Here is a 19,300-nt window from a genome sequence, read left to right on the forward strand (position 1 = left end):
AATCCAACACTCCCCCTCAAGTTGAGGCATGGATATCACACATGCCCAACTTGACCAAAAGAGTATAAAACATCTGTCCAGGTAAACATCTGCAATTTGGTCTTCAAACTTATAGATTACTTCTGCCTTATAGACTTCCATTTGCTTTGTCCTCATCTTTACTGCAACTTTATGTCTCCAAGGAAGAACGCCCAAGAAAAAAGGTAGAATCTTCAAATGTTGAGAAGACTAAATTTCTGCGCAAATCTGAGGGAAAATATATTTTTGGGGTAACAATTGCTAGGGTAAAATAGCCAAAGTGAAACTTTTGATTTGTAGCAATGTTAGATCTTTAAAGGGAAAGTTTGCCAAGGGACAATCTCCAAAGGTAGGGGAAAATTTGTCAAGATAAGTGACAATTTCCAAAGGTAATAGAGATCAAGTTCTGCAAAGGTCAAACGACAAATCTTTTGCAATGTTAGATCTCCGAAGGGAAGTCAAGTTAAGGGGCAAATCTCCAGGGTTAACAGAGATCAAGTTCTGCACAATAAAAAAGATAGCTCTATAGCAATGTTAGATCTCCAAAGTAGAAGATTGCGAAGGTAAGGGACAAACTTTCAAAGGTAACAAAGATCAAATTCTACATAAGGAAGTCTACATGAAAAGCATTGAATTGTAGACATCTTCAATCTCCCCCTCACGTGTAGCTTTACACGTGGGAAAACAATAACAAAGGAAAGGAAGAAATTGTAATGTTAAGATGAAAGTATCAGGAAAACAAATCTAAAAGAAAATGACAAAATTTGAAAGGGGGATGACCTAGCCTACAGTGCCACTGAGGAAGGTCTGATATTACCAAATGGACCGGATTAGAAGATGTAGTCAAAGCAGAAGTAGATCCTCCAATCGGCTCGAGCAAATAAAATCCATTTACCATGTCCAATCTCCTTCCCCGGGACCAGATCCTGAAGTAGCATGGTAGGAGTTGGTAGGGGTAGTAGAGGAAGCAGTGGTCGAGGCTGTACCAGCAGTAGAAGACTGCAGAATACGTCGCAGAGTAGCGAACTCCTCCTGTGAAAAACCAACATCTGCAGAGGGTGTGGTGGAAACTGTCTCAGAAAGATTAGCCTTTGGTTTTCCCTTTCTTTTTGCTCCTTTTTGCTCAAAATCAGCAGGCTTCCCATGCAGTTTCCAACAATTTTCCTTGGTATGATATGGTTAGTGACAGTGCTCACACTTGACAATCTCCTTAGCCGGATCAGATTTAGTGTGAACAGACTGTAAAGCTGATTTCTCCATAATAGGAGTATGAAGCATGACTAATCGACGACTTTCCTCACATTGAACAAGAGCATAAGATTGTTCTAGTATAGGAAAGGAAGAACGACTTAAGACTTGCACTCTGATCTGTCGTACTCCACGTTCAAACCTGCCAAGAAGTCATATACTCGAATCTTATCAATATACTTCTTATATGTCGCTACATCATCTAGATTAGTGGGGTGATAATCCCCATAATGATCCAACTCTTGGCAAAGAGATCGCAACCTAGCATAATAGTGGGCCACAGTTAGTTCCTTTTGGGTAGTCTCATGAAGCTTCTTTCGTAGCTCATAAACCTATGCATCATTCCCCAACTGTCCATATGTTTCAGTAGTAGCCTTCCAAATTTGGGCTGCAGTATCAAGTAATAGGTAACCCCGGGCAATATTTGGATGCATGGAATTCAAAAGGAATGACATAATAAGAGAGTCATTTGATATCCATTTATCCTGTAAAACACATGCGGTAGTGGGTTTGATAGTGGTGCCCGTAATGTATCCAACTAGTCCTCTTCCAGCAATAGTCAGGTAAGCAGATCGAGACCAGATCAAGTAATTTGTGCCGTCAAATCTTACCGAAAGAGAATGAAGAGTGGGAAAATATTCGGATCCAGTGGGAGCAGTAGTATCATTGGTGGCTGCCATGTTGAAAGAATTGTCTGCAGTTCTTCAGTCTTCACCCCTTCTAAAAAAAAACTAAAACGTCGCAGAATGCAATAGCCGAACCACCTAAAAAAAAGGTTATAAATACCCTTCTTCTTTTCTTTTTTTTTATTAGATCAGTAGAAAAGGAAAAAAAAACAATAGAACCAAACATATGGTTCGGCCAAAGACTAATGAGTCTGGTTGGGTCTGGTCTAAATGTAAAGGAAACCAAATATAATTTGGTTTGGTCCAAATATGATGTGGTTTGGTTCAAATATAAAGACTTTTAGACAAAGGGTGTAATATTTGGTTTGGTTTAAAGGGTGTAAAGGGAACCAGAGGGGTTTTGTTTCAGACGAAGGGTACCTGGTTTCTTGGCGATGGCGACGAATTGCAGCGATTCTGTTCGGCTTTCTCCTGAAGTAGCAGAAAACAGCAGCAACAGGTAGCTGAAGTGGTTATCGTCCTCTCTCTCCTTTCCTTCTGATTTAGTTGTTCTTTCAGTGGCAGAAAAACTGAAGAACGATACCAGTTTGAGGCGCAGGAAACAGCGGCTTTTCTTCTGCTTTTTCTCCTCTTTTTTCTCCTGATGGCGCAGGAAGCAGCAGTTGTAGCAGCAATGACAGTAGCAGCCATAGATATCAGTCGGAACTGAAGAATTTCTCAGCAGCGGCGGACGGCGGTAACTGGAAGCAGCAGGTGCGTTAGTAGCAGCGGTGGCTCTTCTTCTCTTCTTCTCTCTTTTTTTTTCTGGTCTTCGTTTGCAACCCAAAAGATAGTGCAAGCGGTAGATGGTGACCTAACTGCAATGGGTTTGAAAGAGAGAAAAAAGAAAGAAGAGAGAAAAGGAAAAAAAATCCTAATCGAATTGAGGCTCTGATGCCATGTTGAAATAAACGATTGTAGTAGAATGGTTTATTGATCCATGATCTCAAGCCCTCTATTTATAATTAAGTGGAAAGTAGACTATTACAAGGAATAGAAGTTTACATGAATGCAAACTCTAATTTAACTCCTATACAAACTCTTATTAGACTCCTAATAGAATCCAACACAAAGCAAGAGTAAAAATGAAGGGCAAAATGAAGCAAGAGTAAAAATGAGGGGCAAAATGGGGCAGCCTTGCCGAACACCAATCTTAGGAGAGAAGAAGCCTTCTGACTGCCATTAACAAGCAATGTTAACCCAGGTTGTCTCTTCAACTTCAAATCCTGGGAATTTGTTTTCTGCCCTTGGAGAGCAAAAATTCTTTACAACAGTATCCAAGATGATCTACTTTCATGGATTAGATGCAAAATAGCATGGCTGGGTTTCTTTTGTTCTTCAGCAAGATCATTTTGTACCTTAAGCTTGATTCTATCTAAATCCTAGATTGAAAAGGGAACATCAAACTTTCAAGATAAACAGGTAAGTACGGAAAAATAATTTACTCAATAATTTACTCTTGCTTGAGGTTCTCTTAAATCAGCTTAGCAATAGGCCCACAACTGACAGGAAGCATAAGGAAGCATATTGATCCCAAACTACTCAATCATCTCTTTGTTATAGCAATTTGTCAAGTATCAAAGTGCATCCAGAATGGAAGAAAAGAATCCAATAAATTAACCAGTCAACAGAGTTAGAGTAAACTATTTGAGAAAATTTGGAAATCTCGAGAATACCAAAAGCACTCAGACAAACAAACTTTCAAAAATATAATGTACCTCTCTACCAACTTATTGTAGTTCAAGGGTAAGGACTGCCCATCATCATTTTCATCCCCACTGCGGGCACCATTTCTTGAATACCAGGCATGATATCTTCTGGGTAGAAGTTGATGTTCCAGGAGCTCATTCCAAAGCTGTCCGTAAGTTCTATGACATGGCCCAGCAGACAGAAAATGCATAATCAGAAAGTAAACTTCTCTGAGGTCAATATCTAAATCAGCTTCCACAGGAGGACATGCAGCTGGTTCTGCCTGGGCATATTGAGCCTTTTCACGAACACTACAAGAAAAACTCAAAGGTGCGTCACCAGCTGCGACATTCTTCCACAGAGCCATGAATCATGCAAAAAAGCCTGCCAATCATAGGGGGATGAGGAAGAAAATAATTAAAGTTGTTCCATGTAAAACCAGGAGTAACAGAAAGAACATATAATCACGATCTTCATATGGAATAAACAGAAAATCCAGTTAATTTAAATTTCAGTTGGAAGTTTTTGAAAGTCCAGACTCTGAAAAGAGAGGAACTAAATCTGACTATGAATGCATGAAAAAAAATTATAGCAAGAGTTTCCAGATCTAATTAAAGATGATGAAGCCAGAGGCAAGATGAAAAGTAATACATAACTTCAGGCAACAGTTCCTAATTTCATTCTAGAAAAAGCATCACACTTACAAAAGGGCAATGTTCCATGCAACAAAGCAAATTTAACAAAGAAACAAAAAAGAAAAAGGATCATTCACTGAACTTTAAATGAGCAAGGAAGAGTGACATGGTTCACTTAGATGGAACAAAAAGATGTAGAGGTAGGCCTAATATGACTCCCAGAGAAGGAAGTACCAAAGGATAGCATGAAGTGGGTCTCTAATGGGGGCAGCAAAGTGGAGAAGAAGATGAAGAAGGAGAAGTTGGAAGGAGGGGGGGAGAGGGAAAACCTGAGGACTTAAGAGTTGCAGGGGGTGGGGGAAGAGAGATCACATAACAAGAAGAAAACATGTGGGGGGTGTTTAGGAAGAAAAGAGAACACACACTAAGCTTAGGCTTCAGTTTATTCTGTTCAATCGTTCATCATTCTCTCAATGAGGCTACATGATGCAAACTAAATTCAGGACCACCAAATAAGGGCCCAAGAGGTTTACCAACACTCTACCCCAATAATCTCGTCCAGGTATAGGGGTAGTTTGGTAACTTTGACAAATTTCGGGTGTCTTAGGTCTGGAACCCATTAAGTCCAATTTGTTGTCTAGACCCTAGATCTAAATTTGTTTTCTTCATTGAGCATATATTTTGCAAATTATTGAAGAGTCCTTGTCTAGGTGTGAGTACTAGTTGTGTTTGGATCCCTAATTTGAGTCCACTTTGATTCTACTTTTTATTAGGACTCCATATCTACTCTAAAAAGTTATTGGAGTCCTCTAGATAAGTCATGGAGGTTCCTTGTGCAAGTTAAAGTCTTGGTCAATTAACAGTTAAGAATCAGAATTGGTTAGCCAATTAGAGTTCTAATTGGTTTTCCAATTTTAAGTCCTCTTATGTTTTCCCTTTTAGAGGCTCTGTTTTCTCTAAAACTGAATAATAAAATTTCTGAGTTTGGAGGAAAAACTGTGCTTCCTTGGGAGGACCACGGCAGTATTAGAGTGAGTAAAATGACCATCATCTTCAAACTCCAGCAACTTTCAGCAAATCACTCAACAATACTAGTAACCTTCACAAGTAACTACCGCATCCCCAGCCCCAACCTTAGCCTTGTCTCTTCTTCCCCCATCCATTGCACCCTTCTTTTTCATTTTCTTGAATTTATGGACTTTTCTAGACACCCAAATTTCAAGATCAGATCTACATCAATCTAACCGTTAGATCTGTCCCAAACTTTAAGAACCTCATCCCTCCAAACCTAGTGACCTTAAGTCCCAATTTGACCCTGTCTAACTGTCTGATTCCAAGATCCAATATTTTCCTGAATTTTCGTACTTCCTAAGACCCTAAGAACAAAAATCTTAATATTTTTTAATTTAGCCATCCAAACACCCCACTAAACTTGGGGGATCACATCCCTCTATTATTATGTACATTACTCCAAATTTCAACCCATTCCGTCACCTATAGACCCAAGCTCCCATCTCAAGGAATTTATCCCATATCTCCCATGGAATGGGTTTTATATCTTCAACATATTTGACTCATAAAACATTAACCTAACCTTCACAAGACATATCACAAGGAACCCTATATCCTCTAAATTTCCAGAACCCTAGCCAAACCTAACCCTACAACCCTACAACCAAACCATTCCCTTCAACCGCAGGGTATTCTAAACCCTAGTTGACCGCTGATTCTAATACAGAGGATGGGGTGAACCTAAATCTAGGGCAACATCATTACAAGGTAAACCCTAAAGAAATGTCAATATACTTGTTGTGGGGTGGTCATAATTGTCCACCAGACCAAGGTTATTAAAGCGGCAAAGCGACCAAAGCGATTGGGGCTCCTTCTTGGCGTTTAGGCGACTAAGCAGCACTTAGGCGGCAATAAAGCGACCAAAGTGGTTTAGTCAATATTTTTAATATAACTACTTTTTAGTACAAATACATTTTATAATAAACTAAAGTACTAAACAAACATTCAACAATCACATTCATAGGAATAAAAAAAATTCAAGAATCACAATTATGAAAAATTATCCAAAAAAATATTAAAAACATAACTTCATCTCATCAAGCATCATAAGATTCATAAAAATAATTATATAGTATGTAATATATCAATAATCAATGTGAAAAATGAAAATGAAAGTAGTAATTTTACATTCTTACTTACCTCTATGATAGTGTGACGCCAAATAAGTGTCTTGTACTCTTGTGCATAGATCAGTAATCATTATTGATGTATCCATTTTTCTCTTTTTTAACCAAACAATTGCCGACATGATAAACTAATAGATCTCATTATTCCGATTTCCAAGTCATTGTTTATTTAATGATTGATTGATTATCAATGTTGAATATGGCTCATGCTTCACATTCTGTTGCCGATAGGCACTTTGGGCCTCGATACCGAAATGGCTAACATATTTAAATTTATATACGGCATTGTAGAATAAATTATGATTAAAAAAAAAGGAAAAATAATATGCACAAATTACAAAATGTAAAAAAAACAGTTACTATAGCATCTAGGCGCAAAAGGTGGCAAAGCGGTAGTGCCTAAGAAAAAAGCGGCAACAATTTAAGCGGTTCAAAAACTACTTTGCGGACGCTAATGCGCGCCTAGGCGGACGCTTTGATAACCATGCACCAGACCACTAATAAAAACAACAATTGGAATACATATTAGAAGGAACTATGCCTATAATAAACTGAAACAAAACTGAGTTTACTAATATAACTGAATAAGAACTAAATTTCAAGCTGGAAGGAGTTACGCTTGGGCTTGGCCTGAGATGGTAGTTCTTGTAGTAAGTTATTGGGCCTAGGCTAAGGCTAGTAGCAATAGAGCCTAGGCTAAGGCTAAGGCTAGTAGCAGTAGAGCACCCCCCCAATATGTCTTGCATCAGTCTCGCGTCTAACGGCAAATACAGTTGTTTGGACTTTGGAGGCAAAGATCCATCTTGTAGACCCCTTGTGGGGGGACGGGGGGTCTTGGGATGCTTCTTTGACTAGTGCTACACGGATACTTGCTCTCCAAAAGGCTCTACCCAAATTCATACTTGGAACAAGAGCAAAACTTTGCATGCCCATTCTCACAATTTTTCCTATGGTCATTTTAGGCCTACCCCCAACTCTTTTAGCTGCTTCAATTAGAATCATATCACTTCTAAGTTCTAACTAGGGCATCTCTATGCCCCCAATGAATATGACCTACAAACTTAAACGGCTCTATCAAAGCTTATCATTGATCGAGGTGATTTCCAAGTCCATAATCTCACTCCTCCCCTCCCTCCCCCTCCCCCCCCCCCCTTCCTTTCTTCCACTTTTTTCGCCCCTTTTGGTGCCCCCCCCCCCCCCCCCCCCCCCCCCCCCCCCCCCCTTTCCACATCCATCTCAACATCCTCATTTCCGCTACACATAGCTTATCGATATGAGACTTTTTAGGTGCCCAACATTATGCCCCTACATCATAGCCAGTGACGATGGTTTATATAAAACTTCCCTTTAAGATTTAAAGAGATAATTTGGTCACATAACACTCCCAACACATCATCCATCTCACTTGAAAAACACCATCCAATATGTTACCTTCTTTACTTATGACTGATTCCAAGTATTTAACTCAGTTTTATCTCTCTTTCATATCATTATCATACTTCAAGAACTCCGTGTCAAGGAAAATTCGGCATCCCAAAATAGCAAGTTGACTTGAGATCTTGGGGAGATCTCAATAAGCTGAGGGAATTTTTTCCTCAACTCAAGGGGTTTAGGGGTCATTCAGGACTGAACCTTACTCTCCAGCCTATTTATGCCTTTCAGAACACAGTGAAGCCTTCCGATTTATGAACATGATAATGTAAATGTGAGTTCCACTTCAGACCCCAAGTTGGAAAACCATTACGCTGAAGAGAAACCTTATGATGGACTATTGTACACATCATTACATGAATACATCATATACTAATGTATTAATTCTCAAATTTCAAACAAATCTAATACCAAAATAGTGAAGCTCGATAAAAGAGGAAACTTCACGAGTTCACTGCAAAAACATATTTGGCAGCACAAGGTTAGCTTCTTGTAGACTAGCTTGAAAATGAGTCGAATCCTAGAAAATATGCCACAGAAGTGCTAGTTATCCACTCCAATAGATACTCTGGCCAAGAATCCAGCAAAAAATCCAGTGAACATAGGGGAAGTGAAGTGGCAGCAAGCAAAGGGAAGAAACTGGCAAAACTCCTCACATTGGTGGTATTGAGTCCCATGCACCTGATTTTTTCTTTGAGATGGGTCAAGATTTCAAGTTGAGATCTCAATCAAGATTCCATACTTTTTTGTATCACCTCTCAACTCATCTTGCTACTTTTATTATAATTAAAAATAAAAAATAAAAAGATCTCGCATCATATCGTCACTAAAATTACACATCATATACTCTGTCTTCATTCATAAAATCTTAAATCCTACTGTTTCTAATGTCGACCTCTAAAGCTCTAGTTTATAGTTAACTACTTTCTTCGTCTCATCCACAAAAATGATATCATCAGCAAAGAGTATGCAGCATGGGACCTTGTCTTGGATGTTTAAGGTCAGCTCACCCATGCTAAGTGCAAAAAAAATATATTCATGGGCTTAAGGCTGACCCCTAGTCTGACCCAATCGTAATTGGGAATCTGTTCTTCACTTCCACAGTTCTCAGACTAGTCACCCCATCCTCGTACATACCATACTACATTATAAAAGCATGAACTAAAGAGTCAAGGCTACTTTTTCACTTCATAAAAAATTATTGTACATTGATTGAATAGAAATAGCTGATTAATGTCCAAAATTGCATTCATCCAAAATAAGTGTCCAAGCCCTGGAGATTTTTCTATTACATTTACGCCCCCATATTTCAAATTATATATCAACCGCACCCCTACTGTTTGAATAATGGAGTTCTGTGATGACTCAGCAGCTACTGTATTTTTAAGATTCCTAAACTGCTCTCATCTACACTCAAACCCGTTTCGACTTTCAAGTGAAAAGAAGAAGGAAAAAGAAGAAAAAAAAAGGAAGAAAGTAGGGGAAGGGTGAAGAGCAAAAATGAGTCAAATGACTGATTCTTCATGTATTTCTTTCAGTTTTTTTTGGTCACTCATAAGAAGATTCAGCAAGGATAAATATACCTTTCACTATTTAAAACTGTGTAAGGCGCACGGGACATTTGTAATAGAATGAATTCCAGGGGTTGTAATGTAATAGTCCACAAACACAGGGGATGTATATGTAATTTGCTCTAATAATTAACATTAATTCCATCCCATTCTTTTAAAAATATAGTAATAAATCAGTAGGTTACTATAAGCAAAATTGAAATTCTACTTGTCATTAGTTATTGTAAAACTAAGTGGTAGCTAATCAAATACTTAACCAATTCCTAAATTACTTTATATTATTTTTGTAATTTTCCCATGTATCCTTCCTATCCTCCTATACTAGTAGACACCTCTACTCTCCAAATTTCTTAAACAAGTCAAAGCAATTCATTACAAGGACATAACAATAATTACATACACCAATTGATCCATCAATATATTATTAGTAATTAATTTAAGTTATTCATATTTGAATACAAAATAAGCATGCATTTGCACGTACAACCTTACTAGTCTTCAATTATATCCAACTTTTTACTTGAAACTACTCGCCTCACTAAGACTTAGACATCTCCAATTAAATCTCCAGGGACCCGGTCATGGGCTTTTTACACATTATCTTACCATCTCTATATCTTCCCGTACACCTCCTGAGTAAGTAATATCTTTTGTCATGGATCTACCTTAACATTAAGCCAAATTGGTTCACCAATATAAGAGTTTCTCTTTCAAACAAGCTTTAATAACCTACTCTTGAAGTCTCATACAGTGACATATAAGCTTTATACTTCCGTGGTTACAAGAGCTTTGGATATCACCTTTAAAATTGTAGATTGGACTATAATGCTTCTACTCTATTCACTAGACATCTCTTTTTTGTTCGTAATCCTAATAAGCAGGTTAGTCAACCAATAAACTCCACTCTCCAAGAGTTTTACATACTTGAATTAGAATCTCACATGGGCCTAAAGTCTTTCCTGCTTTCATCATTCTCAAGGATACTTTTGCTTCCTTTACACTAACCTACCTTACTTGACTATGATTTTCAGTATCTTGCTGAAAAATGGAGTGTTGATGAGGGATGTGACCCAAGGTTCCAAAGACCTAAGGAATATCAACCCACTTGGACTCCAAAGGTTATAAATGGATCTAACACTAGTGCGCCCATAAGACAATGGGCACCAATACAAGCTTGATTTAGTCTTTTGTAGGTGTGCTTGGAGAACAGCAAGAGCATAGAATCGATAGTGGCTGCTTCAAGCACATGACTTCTACCCCAAAGCTACAAAAAGAAGAGACTATAACAGGGGTTATGTCACCTATGGAGACAACAATAAAGGGAAGATCATAAGGAAATGCAAGATAAACATTGGAGGAACCAAAATATTGAACATATACCTTGTGGACAAGCTGGCATACAATCTAGGAGCGTAAGTCAATTGTGCATCATGAGATATAAGGTATTTTTTTGAATTTCTGAGTTTCTCATTGTTTGGTTAAAGACCCTAAAGACTCCCTGATGTAAATCATTTTCCGGGGTAGCATACGGCCTAGCATTACTCCCCCAAATCCTATGGTCCCTAATCCCACAAAACGCATTTAGGTCATTTCTGATAAAATTCACGGAGTCCAAGTTAGGATATCATTGAGTCCAGCATGTTAGTAAGACCAAAGAGCTACTTTTGCCTTTGAATTTTAATCATTATCTAGTAACTTATTGAAGAGTCCTTGTTAGAGTAGGATTCCTAGGTTGTGAAGGAGCCCCTAGCTTCAGTCTACTTCCTACTTCCTACTTCCTAGGAGGAATTCCATATCTACTCTTACATTCCAAATTGGGTCCCTTTAAAGTGAGATGTGATAAAATCCTTGCTGGAGTCAAAATCATCCGTCAAGTAAGAGTTTTAATTATAATTCGATTGCTAGTTTGAACTCCACATCAGTTTCCTAAGTTGAGTTCTAGTGTCTTTTTTTAAGAGGCTATAAATAAGCCTTCATTCTCTATAATCAGCAAGTTGAATTGAATATTATGATCGAGAGTTTGGAGGAAGAGAAGTCAGAAAACCTACAGCAGCTTTAAAATGTGTGAATTCTGCAGTTTTCTTCAAATTCCAGCAAGATTTCATCAACTCCAGCAGCTCCCTTCCATTCCCAAGCAAGTACAACCTACCCCAGCCCCTTCCCAGCCCTTCCCTCCTCCTTCCCACCACCCAAGAGCTCCCCCCATTTCTTCTCTGCGGCAGCAGCACCTCCCCTCTAAACTCTTAAATCGCCAACCCCAATCTCCCCCCACCCCCATTTGGATCACACCCTCCCCTATACCCTATCCCTACCCTTAGCTTCACCAGTAAGCCTTCGTCCCCTAGGTTTTGTAAATTGCCGCACTTCATCTTCAACCTCTAAAAACCCTAAACCCTAGTGTTTCTAAAATTCCTATAACTCCCAAACCCTACAAACCTTCAAAACCTTATAACCCTAGAATTCAAACCTTAAACCATGAAATCCAGTTCTGAAATCACAATTACAGCAAGGTTTCAAGCTTCAAAACTTAGAAACCTTCAACCCTAAGCCTGGCCAAATTCTACTAGACCCTAACCCAACCTACACCAGCCCTATACATTTCCAAAACCCACACACCAAAGGCACTTACAACCTTAGAAAGACTGCTGGCTCTCAACAGAGAAGATCCTGGAGTGAACTTGACTTCAGGGCAATACTCACACAACTAAACCCTAGAATTTGGTTCACACCACTCCCTCATACTCAAAGGCAAAAGAAAAGGCAACATTTTTATATGTACCTTTGTTAATGCCTCTCAAAACATGACTTGCCTAGTTTCATATGAAAAATCCTTACATGGCAATGGCATAGGAAGCTTGGTGATGCCAACACCAAGTTGTTGAAAAATATAGCCTCTAAATCACTTGTGAGAGACTTGCCACAACACACATTTGACAAAAATCACTTTTGTGATGCATATCAAAAGGGCAAGCAAAGTACAATTCCTTACAAGGTGAAGAACACAATCACCAACCCCGGCGTAGAACACAGTCACCAACCCCGGCGTAGAATTTGCTGTAGCTTAACTCCCCATTACCCAAGTTATAGAAAATAAATATACTTATGGTGACAGATCCAAACCCAATTGACCACATCAAGCAATCTGAAGAAATAAAAGCAGCAAAAAAAAAAACGCAACCATTACAAAAGTGTGAACCCATTCTCGCAGCAAAAACAGACCTTAATGAGACAGCTGACGAAATTCTTTTCAGAACTTACCAATTCAACTACAGGTAAGAAAGAATAGAAGCAGATAAAAGTCAAGATAAAGTTCTACATCAAATCAAACCTCGTAGTTTGAGGGTGCTCCGAAGACTCTTATCGGATGGGTGACTGTCCAGAATCCGTAACTCGTATCTAAGCTTCCAAAACCCTAATATGCCCAATTCCATAATACATTCCTCTGCCACGACAAAGAACCCAAAATTTAAGCTGTTATCACTGAACAGTTGGAAGAAGAATAAACTCACCATACATCTGACAAAAGCTATAGAAAGCAATCCAAGATTCATTCTCAAACATGAGATGATCCTATCTGATATACCAAATTGATTCTCTTATCCAACTGAAATTAAAATACCTTCAATGATGCTGGTTCAGAGACCAAAGGGCACTTCTTTTCCCCCGCGAGTTGGAAGAACACCACTACCTTCGATTGGTGAATTGGTAAGTGAAGTTTTGAGTGTATCAACAGATTGCAGTGCTGCAAATGTGACAAATTAATCGGCGATTGTTAAACGCGTTGCGACTCGCGAGCTATAACTTGAGGTTACCCAAGAAATTGTAAAAGAGAGAGATCGAGCTAGCCTTGCTTGTTTTAGTTTTCCTCTACTCTGTTGTTACTCTGTTGTTTCTTTCGTTTTTTGTTTTCCTGCACGAAGAGAGCGAGGAGTGAGACGGTCGAACACCTTTTAAAAAATTTTAAGACACACTTCTTGGAAGACTTTACGATGGCAACTAAAACAATATTTAAGAAAAATAATTGAATTTTTTCACTTAACGCCCCTTTAAGTGGAGAATATTAATAACTGCCCCCTCTTCATAACTTTATAAATACCAATCATTCCCTGTTAGCTCTCGACCAATTTTCTGTTAATTTTAAACCCAACATGACTATTTTGCCCTTCATCATGTAAATGTCTTTAATGCCCCTATTCTCAAATGACTATTTTGCCCTTGTTATGTAAAATGTCTTTAATGCCTCTACCCCTTCACTCTCACTCAAACCTAATCACTGCCAGCAACCACCACCCTTCCCTCTACCGGTGACCACTGCCGTTATCTTCTTCCTCGCTCTTAACTTATTTATTTGAGCAGCAGATTTGACCTTGCTACTAGAAGCCCCACTTGCTCTAGGCTGCAATTACTCTAGGATTTCTTCCTACCCAACTTCCGTGCAATTTGGGATCTGCTTTGATATATCGTTGAACTTAGTCTCATTGATCAAATTAAAATACAACTCAATCTAACAATGTTATTGTTTCTTTATAAAGGTAAATGAGGTTATTAACTACTTCAAATGTTTTAATTGTTGTAGTGTTCTTTTATATCATTTTGTGGGGGTAGCGATTGGGTTCTGAGATGAAAGTGGATTTAGGGATTTGGCGTTGATTCGCGAAAGTTGGATAGCAAGCTCAATAAATCTAATAAATCTATTTACCAAATCACATAGAATTTATTAGACTTTAATTTGGCTAAATGCCCTATTGCATCCTTGCAGACAAGGCTTTTACAAACCTAACCAGCATGAAGACGAGGGTTTATTGAAGTAGCAACAGATGCAACAATGGTAAATTTGGTAATTTGATGATTTCAAAGGCAAGTCTATCATCATTTAAAGGTTGCCCCTGATTTTCTTTGGGTTGCAGCTCGCAAATTATTCTTTCCCAAAACTTTCGTTTGATTTGGTGGAATTTCCCCTCTCAAAATTTCATGTGATTTCTCTGAATTCCTTGATTTATCCATCTACAATTTATAGAAAAGCCATATAAGAATCGCTACTTAATCACAACACAATGGAACTATCTCCATGTTCGCCAACAATAAAGGCGATGGAAAAAGGAAAAGTATTTGAATGGATGAAAACAAAGAAGGGAAGCCACAAAGATTCAAGTTGGAATAGGTCTGTTTACAGGGGATGGTGGTGGGTGATTTCCGGTGAGGATAGGAAGAAGATGGGCCACCTGAGGGTTGGATATAGAGGGTAATTTAGTCAAAACACCCCATGGGCAAAATGGTCATTTCAAATTCAAAGTTGATAGAAAATGTGAGAACTTAACAAATGGTAACAGACAATTTATCAAGTCGTGTAAAGAGGGCAATCAAGGGTTTCAGCCCAACTTAAGGGGGCGCCAAGTAAGAAAAAAACTCAAAATATTAATGTCACCCTCTAGGTTGTTCAATTTGTTGGACAATCTTCCTATTATTAACACAGTTAGTCTCAATTAGCTTCTACTTATCTATTTCCCATGTTACCCCACAATATAAGTTTAAAACCACTATCTATGATGCATATATTCCCAATTTTGTGAGATTTATGATTGACGAAGGAAGCACTCATTGATGATAGGGGGAAACAAATAACTAGTTGAGCATGGATTTTTCGTTTAAGGTTATTTTTGTCATTTTAAAATATTTAATTTGCTTGCATTAGCATTTATTACAAATTTCTAACAATAAGGGTGTGTCTTCATATTTTTATCTTATATGAGGTCTGATTGATAAATTGAATTAGTGAGTGGTGTTAATTATAAGGGTTAATTCAGGAGGCAGCGCTAAAACTTTCTGGAATATTTTACAACAAAACAATTTTGGAGTAAATAAGTCATGGAAGTGACGCTAAATGGCTTTTCCCGGCCAATGAGAGCATGTGACATCATTTAACATTTCAAGTAGCTTTTCCCGGCCAATGAGAGCATGTGACATCATTTAACATTTCAGGTAGAGCATCATTTATCATAAGTTTCATTTTTCTGGCAAAAACAAATTTCCCATCTTTGCAACTACTCTCTGCATCATCGTTTTAGCATTTCGTCTTCATGGAACAGAGGTTTCGCTCCATTGTTCCACTAAATTTCCTTTTTTTTTTGTATTTTTGTATAATTATTTTATATTCTTTTCTTTGTTATATTCTGGCTCTCGTGCTTGTTCTTGTTGGGACAAGAAAAAACATGATCTTTGTGATTGCTACTAGATTGGTCACTATCTTGCTTCCATGAGCAGTTGTTTTTAAACCATTGGCTTCCAATAGCTTATTTTTTCTAGTGCCACTATGATGTTGTCATCTTTCCCATTGCAAAGTAGAGTTCGAATCATTTATAATCACAAGAATACAAGAAAAAATGCAAAGAACGGAAATTTCAGTATGCAGTTGATAGTAGTTCCTGTGGAATTTCCTATAGTCAATCATCAACGGAAGTTAACATTGATTAGTTACCAACAAATAGTTAGTTGCACAACCATTGGCTTGGAAAGTGCATGACTTAATTTTAGTTATGACATATTATGATGATGTATCTTTGTGTTCCTTATTTGCCACATGTAATGTTCTTTTTATTCAAAAGAGAAAAACAGCTTCGCCAACTTCCTGGCTTAGATGGCCCTATCAATGTCGTGTTTGACGGTTTGGCATGTTTCCACTCTATGGCTTGTGAGTTTGATGTAATGCTCCCTTGTGTTTCTCACGGTTTTATATATATATAATATTATTTCTACTAAAAATAAAATTCTTCATAGTAATTAGGGGAAATATTTTTACCAAAAATGCTAAGGGATTCTTTTCATGTATTTATTTATATTTTTCTTGTTTTATCATTAAGAATGTAGCAATAATTTCTAACAGTTCTCTTGACATAAATGATCATATTTGTGATTGAATAATACTTAATTTTCTAATAAATATCAATGATTACTTCGTTAAGATGATTAAATATGTTTTAATGATCTTGATCATTAATTTTGGCAAAAAGACGACAAAATAATATGACAAAGGTGGATATAAATCAAATCACTAGTATAAAAATAAAAGATAATTTAATTACCTTGATGGTTTAAAAGCCTAATGATTGAATAATACCCTCCAATATTTAAATAAAACGGTTATGAAAATGTAAATTTTTTTGTCCAACTGCACCTAGCCTCTGGGTCATAGTAGTTAGAATGTTGGAAAATATAAAAGGGGAATAAGGTCACAATGATAAAAGGAAAAATTAAGGGAACTCTTGAGTTCAGACTCCGGACAAGTTATACATTTTTTTTTTTTTTTAAGGGAGTTTTTCGTATATAAAGTGTGGGACATTATATATACCATCAGGAGGAGTTAAACCCATGATTTTTTCACTAAGAGGTATTGATCATTACCAATTAAGCAACCTTGTGATGATATATAAAAATTAAAAATATTTTTTTTTATCTTTCATTTATAAGGAAAAATATTATTTTGACTTTATAATGTGATAGTGTGGTTTTTCACTTAACCACATAAATGACTTAATGCATTATATATATTTTTAAAGTGATTTTTTTCTCCTATTGCTCTAGGATATTTCCTAAAACAGATTTGATCAATTAAGCCTAATTGTATTCGTAAAATAATGTTAATAGCACATCATAGAGCTTTATAACCATCAAATTATTTAGTTATTTATATATTCAAATGTCTCAAATGAAAACTATAGAAATAAAAAAAAAAAAAAAAAGGAGTGGGGAAACTTTTTTTTTTTTTTGCCTTCCAATAAATAAACTGTACACAAAATACACTACACTTCAACTATTGTGTGCTATGAATATAATTGAAGAGTTTTACCAGAGGATTCTCGTTAGGTCTTTACCAATTGAACAATAGATTGGGATTATCATACTATGATTTTATAATTAAACTTGATTTATCCATTTAACACATATATATTCATTAACCCCACCTCCTTTTTTGGTCAACCATTTATTCCCTTTTTATCCCATGATTTGGATGGCTGAACTATTTCATTAAATAGTGATGTCACCGTCCTTGTTATGAAAATTACGAGATCTTTTTATCAAATTATTAAACATAATTAGTTTTAAAAACTGAAAATAGATTTCAAATAATTTTAGAGCAAATTATATGTACCTACCTTGTTGTAAACTATTAGGTTTATACACTTGAATTTTATTTATTTTTTTCTCTAGAAAAATTGAAACAATTTTGAAGGTAAAGTGAAAGCAGTATGGAAATTTTGAAGATAAAATAGATATTGATTCATCATTTAATTCCATTATTTTGATGATTAAGATTCGATAAACATACAATCTAAGATATAAGGGACATAAATATAATAGAATAAATTTGAAAAAGTGTAAATAATATACTGTAAACTCAAATAATGTATACGTAATTTTCTAAGTTCTTTTTAACGGTGACAAGAAGCTTTTTTTTTTATATTTTTATATAGTGAAAAACATTAAAAATAAAGTTATGAGATACAACTACATAAACCATTCATATTGCAGTTATTGTATGTCATAGTAGCTAGCCACCTAAATGTTTTTTTCTAGGGTGGGGGATTCAAACATGGTAGTATTAATTTTAGTACAGTCCTTTAAGTCAAGCAAAATGGGGATAAGATTAATAGGCCAATTCGGGTTTTGCCTGTGAGGGAAGAGTTGGGCTATGTTTTCATCATTGCACCAGCTTTTCTTTAGTTGAACTCCTACTTGAGAAGTGAAGGTGACTCCTTGTTACAGTCCATAGACAATAGCCTGTGATTTTGTCCCTTTGTTGAGAGCGTCTTTATTAAGGTACTATACCTTCCCATTATAAATTACTCCCACACACCATGTTGTTCTTTCTAGCTCTGAGTTATGTACCCCTGCACATAATAGAATTGGTAAGTGTATGGATTTGATGTTATTACATATACATAAATTGACATTGTCAAACTGCATGTTCTATGTTTCTTGATTATTGGTATGTACTAGAGGTGAAATTTTTTATTCAACCACCCAATTTGAGATGGAATGAAGGCTGTCCCTGGATTTGGCGGTTGTTAAGTGAAGATGGTTGAATTTATTTCCTTCCACATGAAGTAGCAAGTGATGATAAAGATTGACATTATCCATCTCTTTGATGAGTGATTTATTTGCCAATCCCTTATCATAGAAACACATAGATTTAGGATGGAATCTGAAGTAGCGGTCATGTTTTCCATTCTAAGACCTAGATGTCCAACGGCCCATATCTATTTGGTCCAGTCACATGAGATAAAGAGGTGCCAATATGTTTCTTCTCCATTGCCACATAGTTTGCATTGTGATGGAGTTGACATCCAGTTGGATAAAGTGGAGGTTAGGGGAAGCACTGCATTGAGAAGTCACAAAGAGAAAGGTTTAAATTTAGGATGGATTGGGAGTTCCAAATTCTTAACTTTGAGAGAGCCTTTTCTGCAGATTTTGTTGATAAGATCTCATTACAAGAGATTATATATATCTAGATATCCTTAGAGGTGGATAAGGATGTTTGAGGTGCGAAAGAGAGGTGATTTGGGTACTCCCTGTTTCTGAACTGTATAGAGTGGATTACTTGTTCCACGGTTGAATTGGTAGGCCAGGGACCATTCCATGGGTCCCTCACTAGGTGGTTTGTAGTAGCAGATACCTAAGGGTCAAACTAGAAGGAAATATTTCTCCCATTGCTTACTTTTTTGAGCACCATTTGTTGTTGAGTAGGGAGCAGGTTGCAAACGATGTTCCATGTCCACAATCCTTTCTTTATCTTTGGGTTGAAAGGTGATTTAGGAAAGTATCTTCCTTTCACGACCTATACCCAAAGT

The 19,300-nt window shown here is 36.9% G+C and overlaps 1 protein-coding gene across 1 annotated transcript in view; it reads right to left on the reverse strand.

The window, feature by feature from the left end:
* Positions 1-13,434, reverse strand: part of LOC149019526 (uncharacterized) — a 74,066-nt gene extending 60,632 nt beyond the window's left edge. The window contains 3 exon segments of the mRNA XM_089153522.1: positions 3,650-4,004; positions 12,784-12,897; positions 13,075-13,434. Coding sequence (XP_089009648.1) covers positions 3,650-3,987 — 338 coding nt within the window. The 5' untranslated portion in view covers positions 3,988-4,004; positions 12,784-12,897; positions 13,075-13,434.
* Between the last annotated feature and the right edge of the window lie 5,866 nt (positions 13,435-19,300).

This window comes from Hakea prostrata, chromosome 4 (genome assembly GCF_041222555.1).
Source record: "Hakea prostrata isolate BN-2017 chromosome 4, UWA_Hpros_2, whole genome shotgun sequence".
Classification (NCBI taxonomy): domain Eukaryota; kingdom Viridiplantae; phylum Streptophyta; class Magnoliopsida; order Proteales; family Proteaceae; genus Hakea; species Hakea prostrata.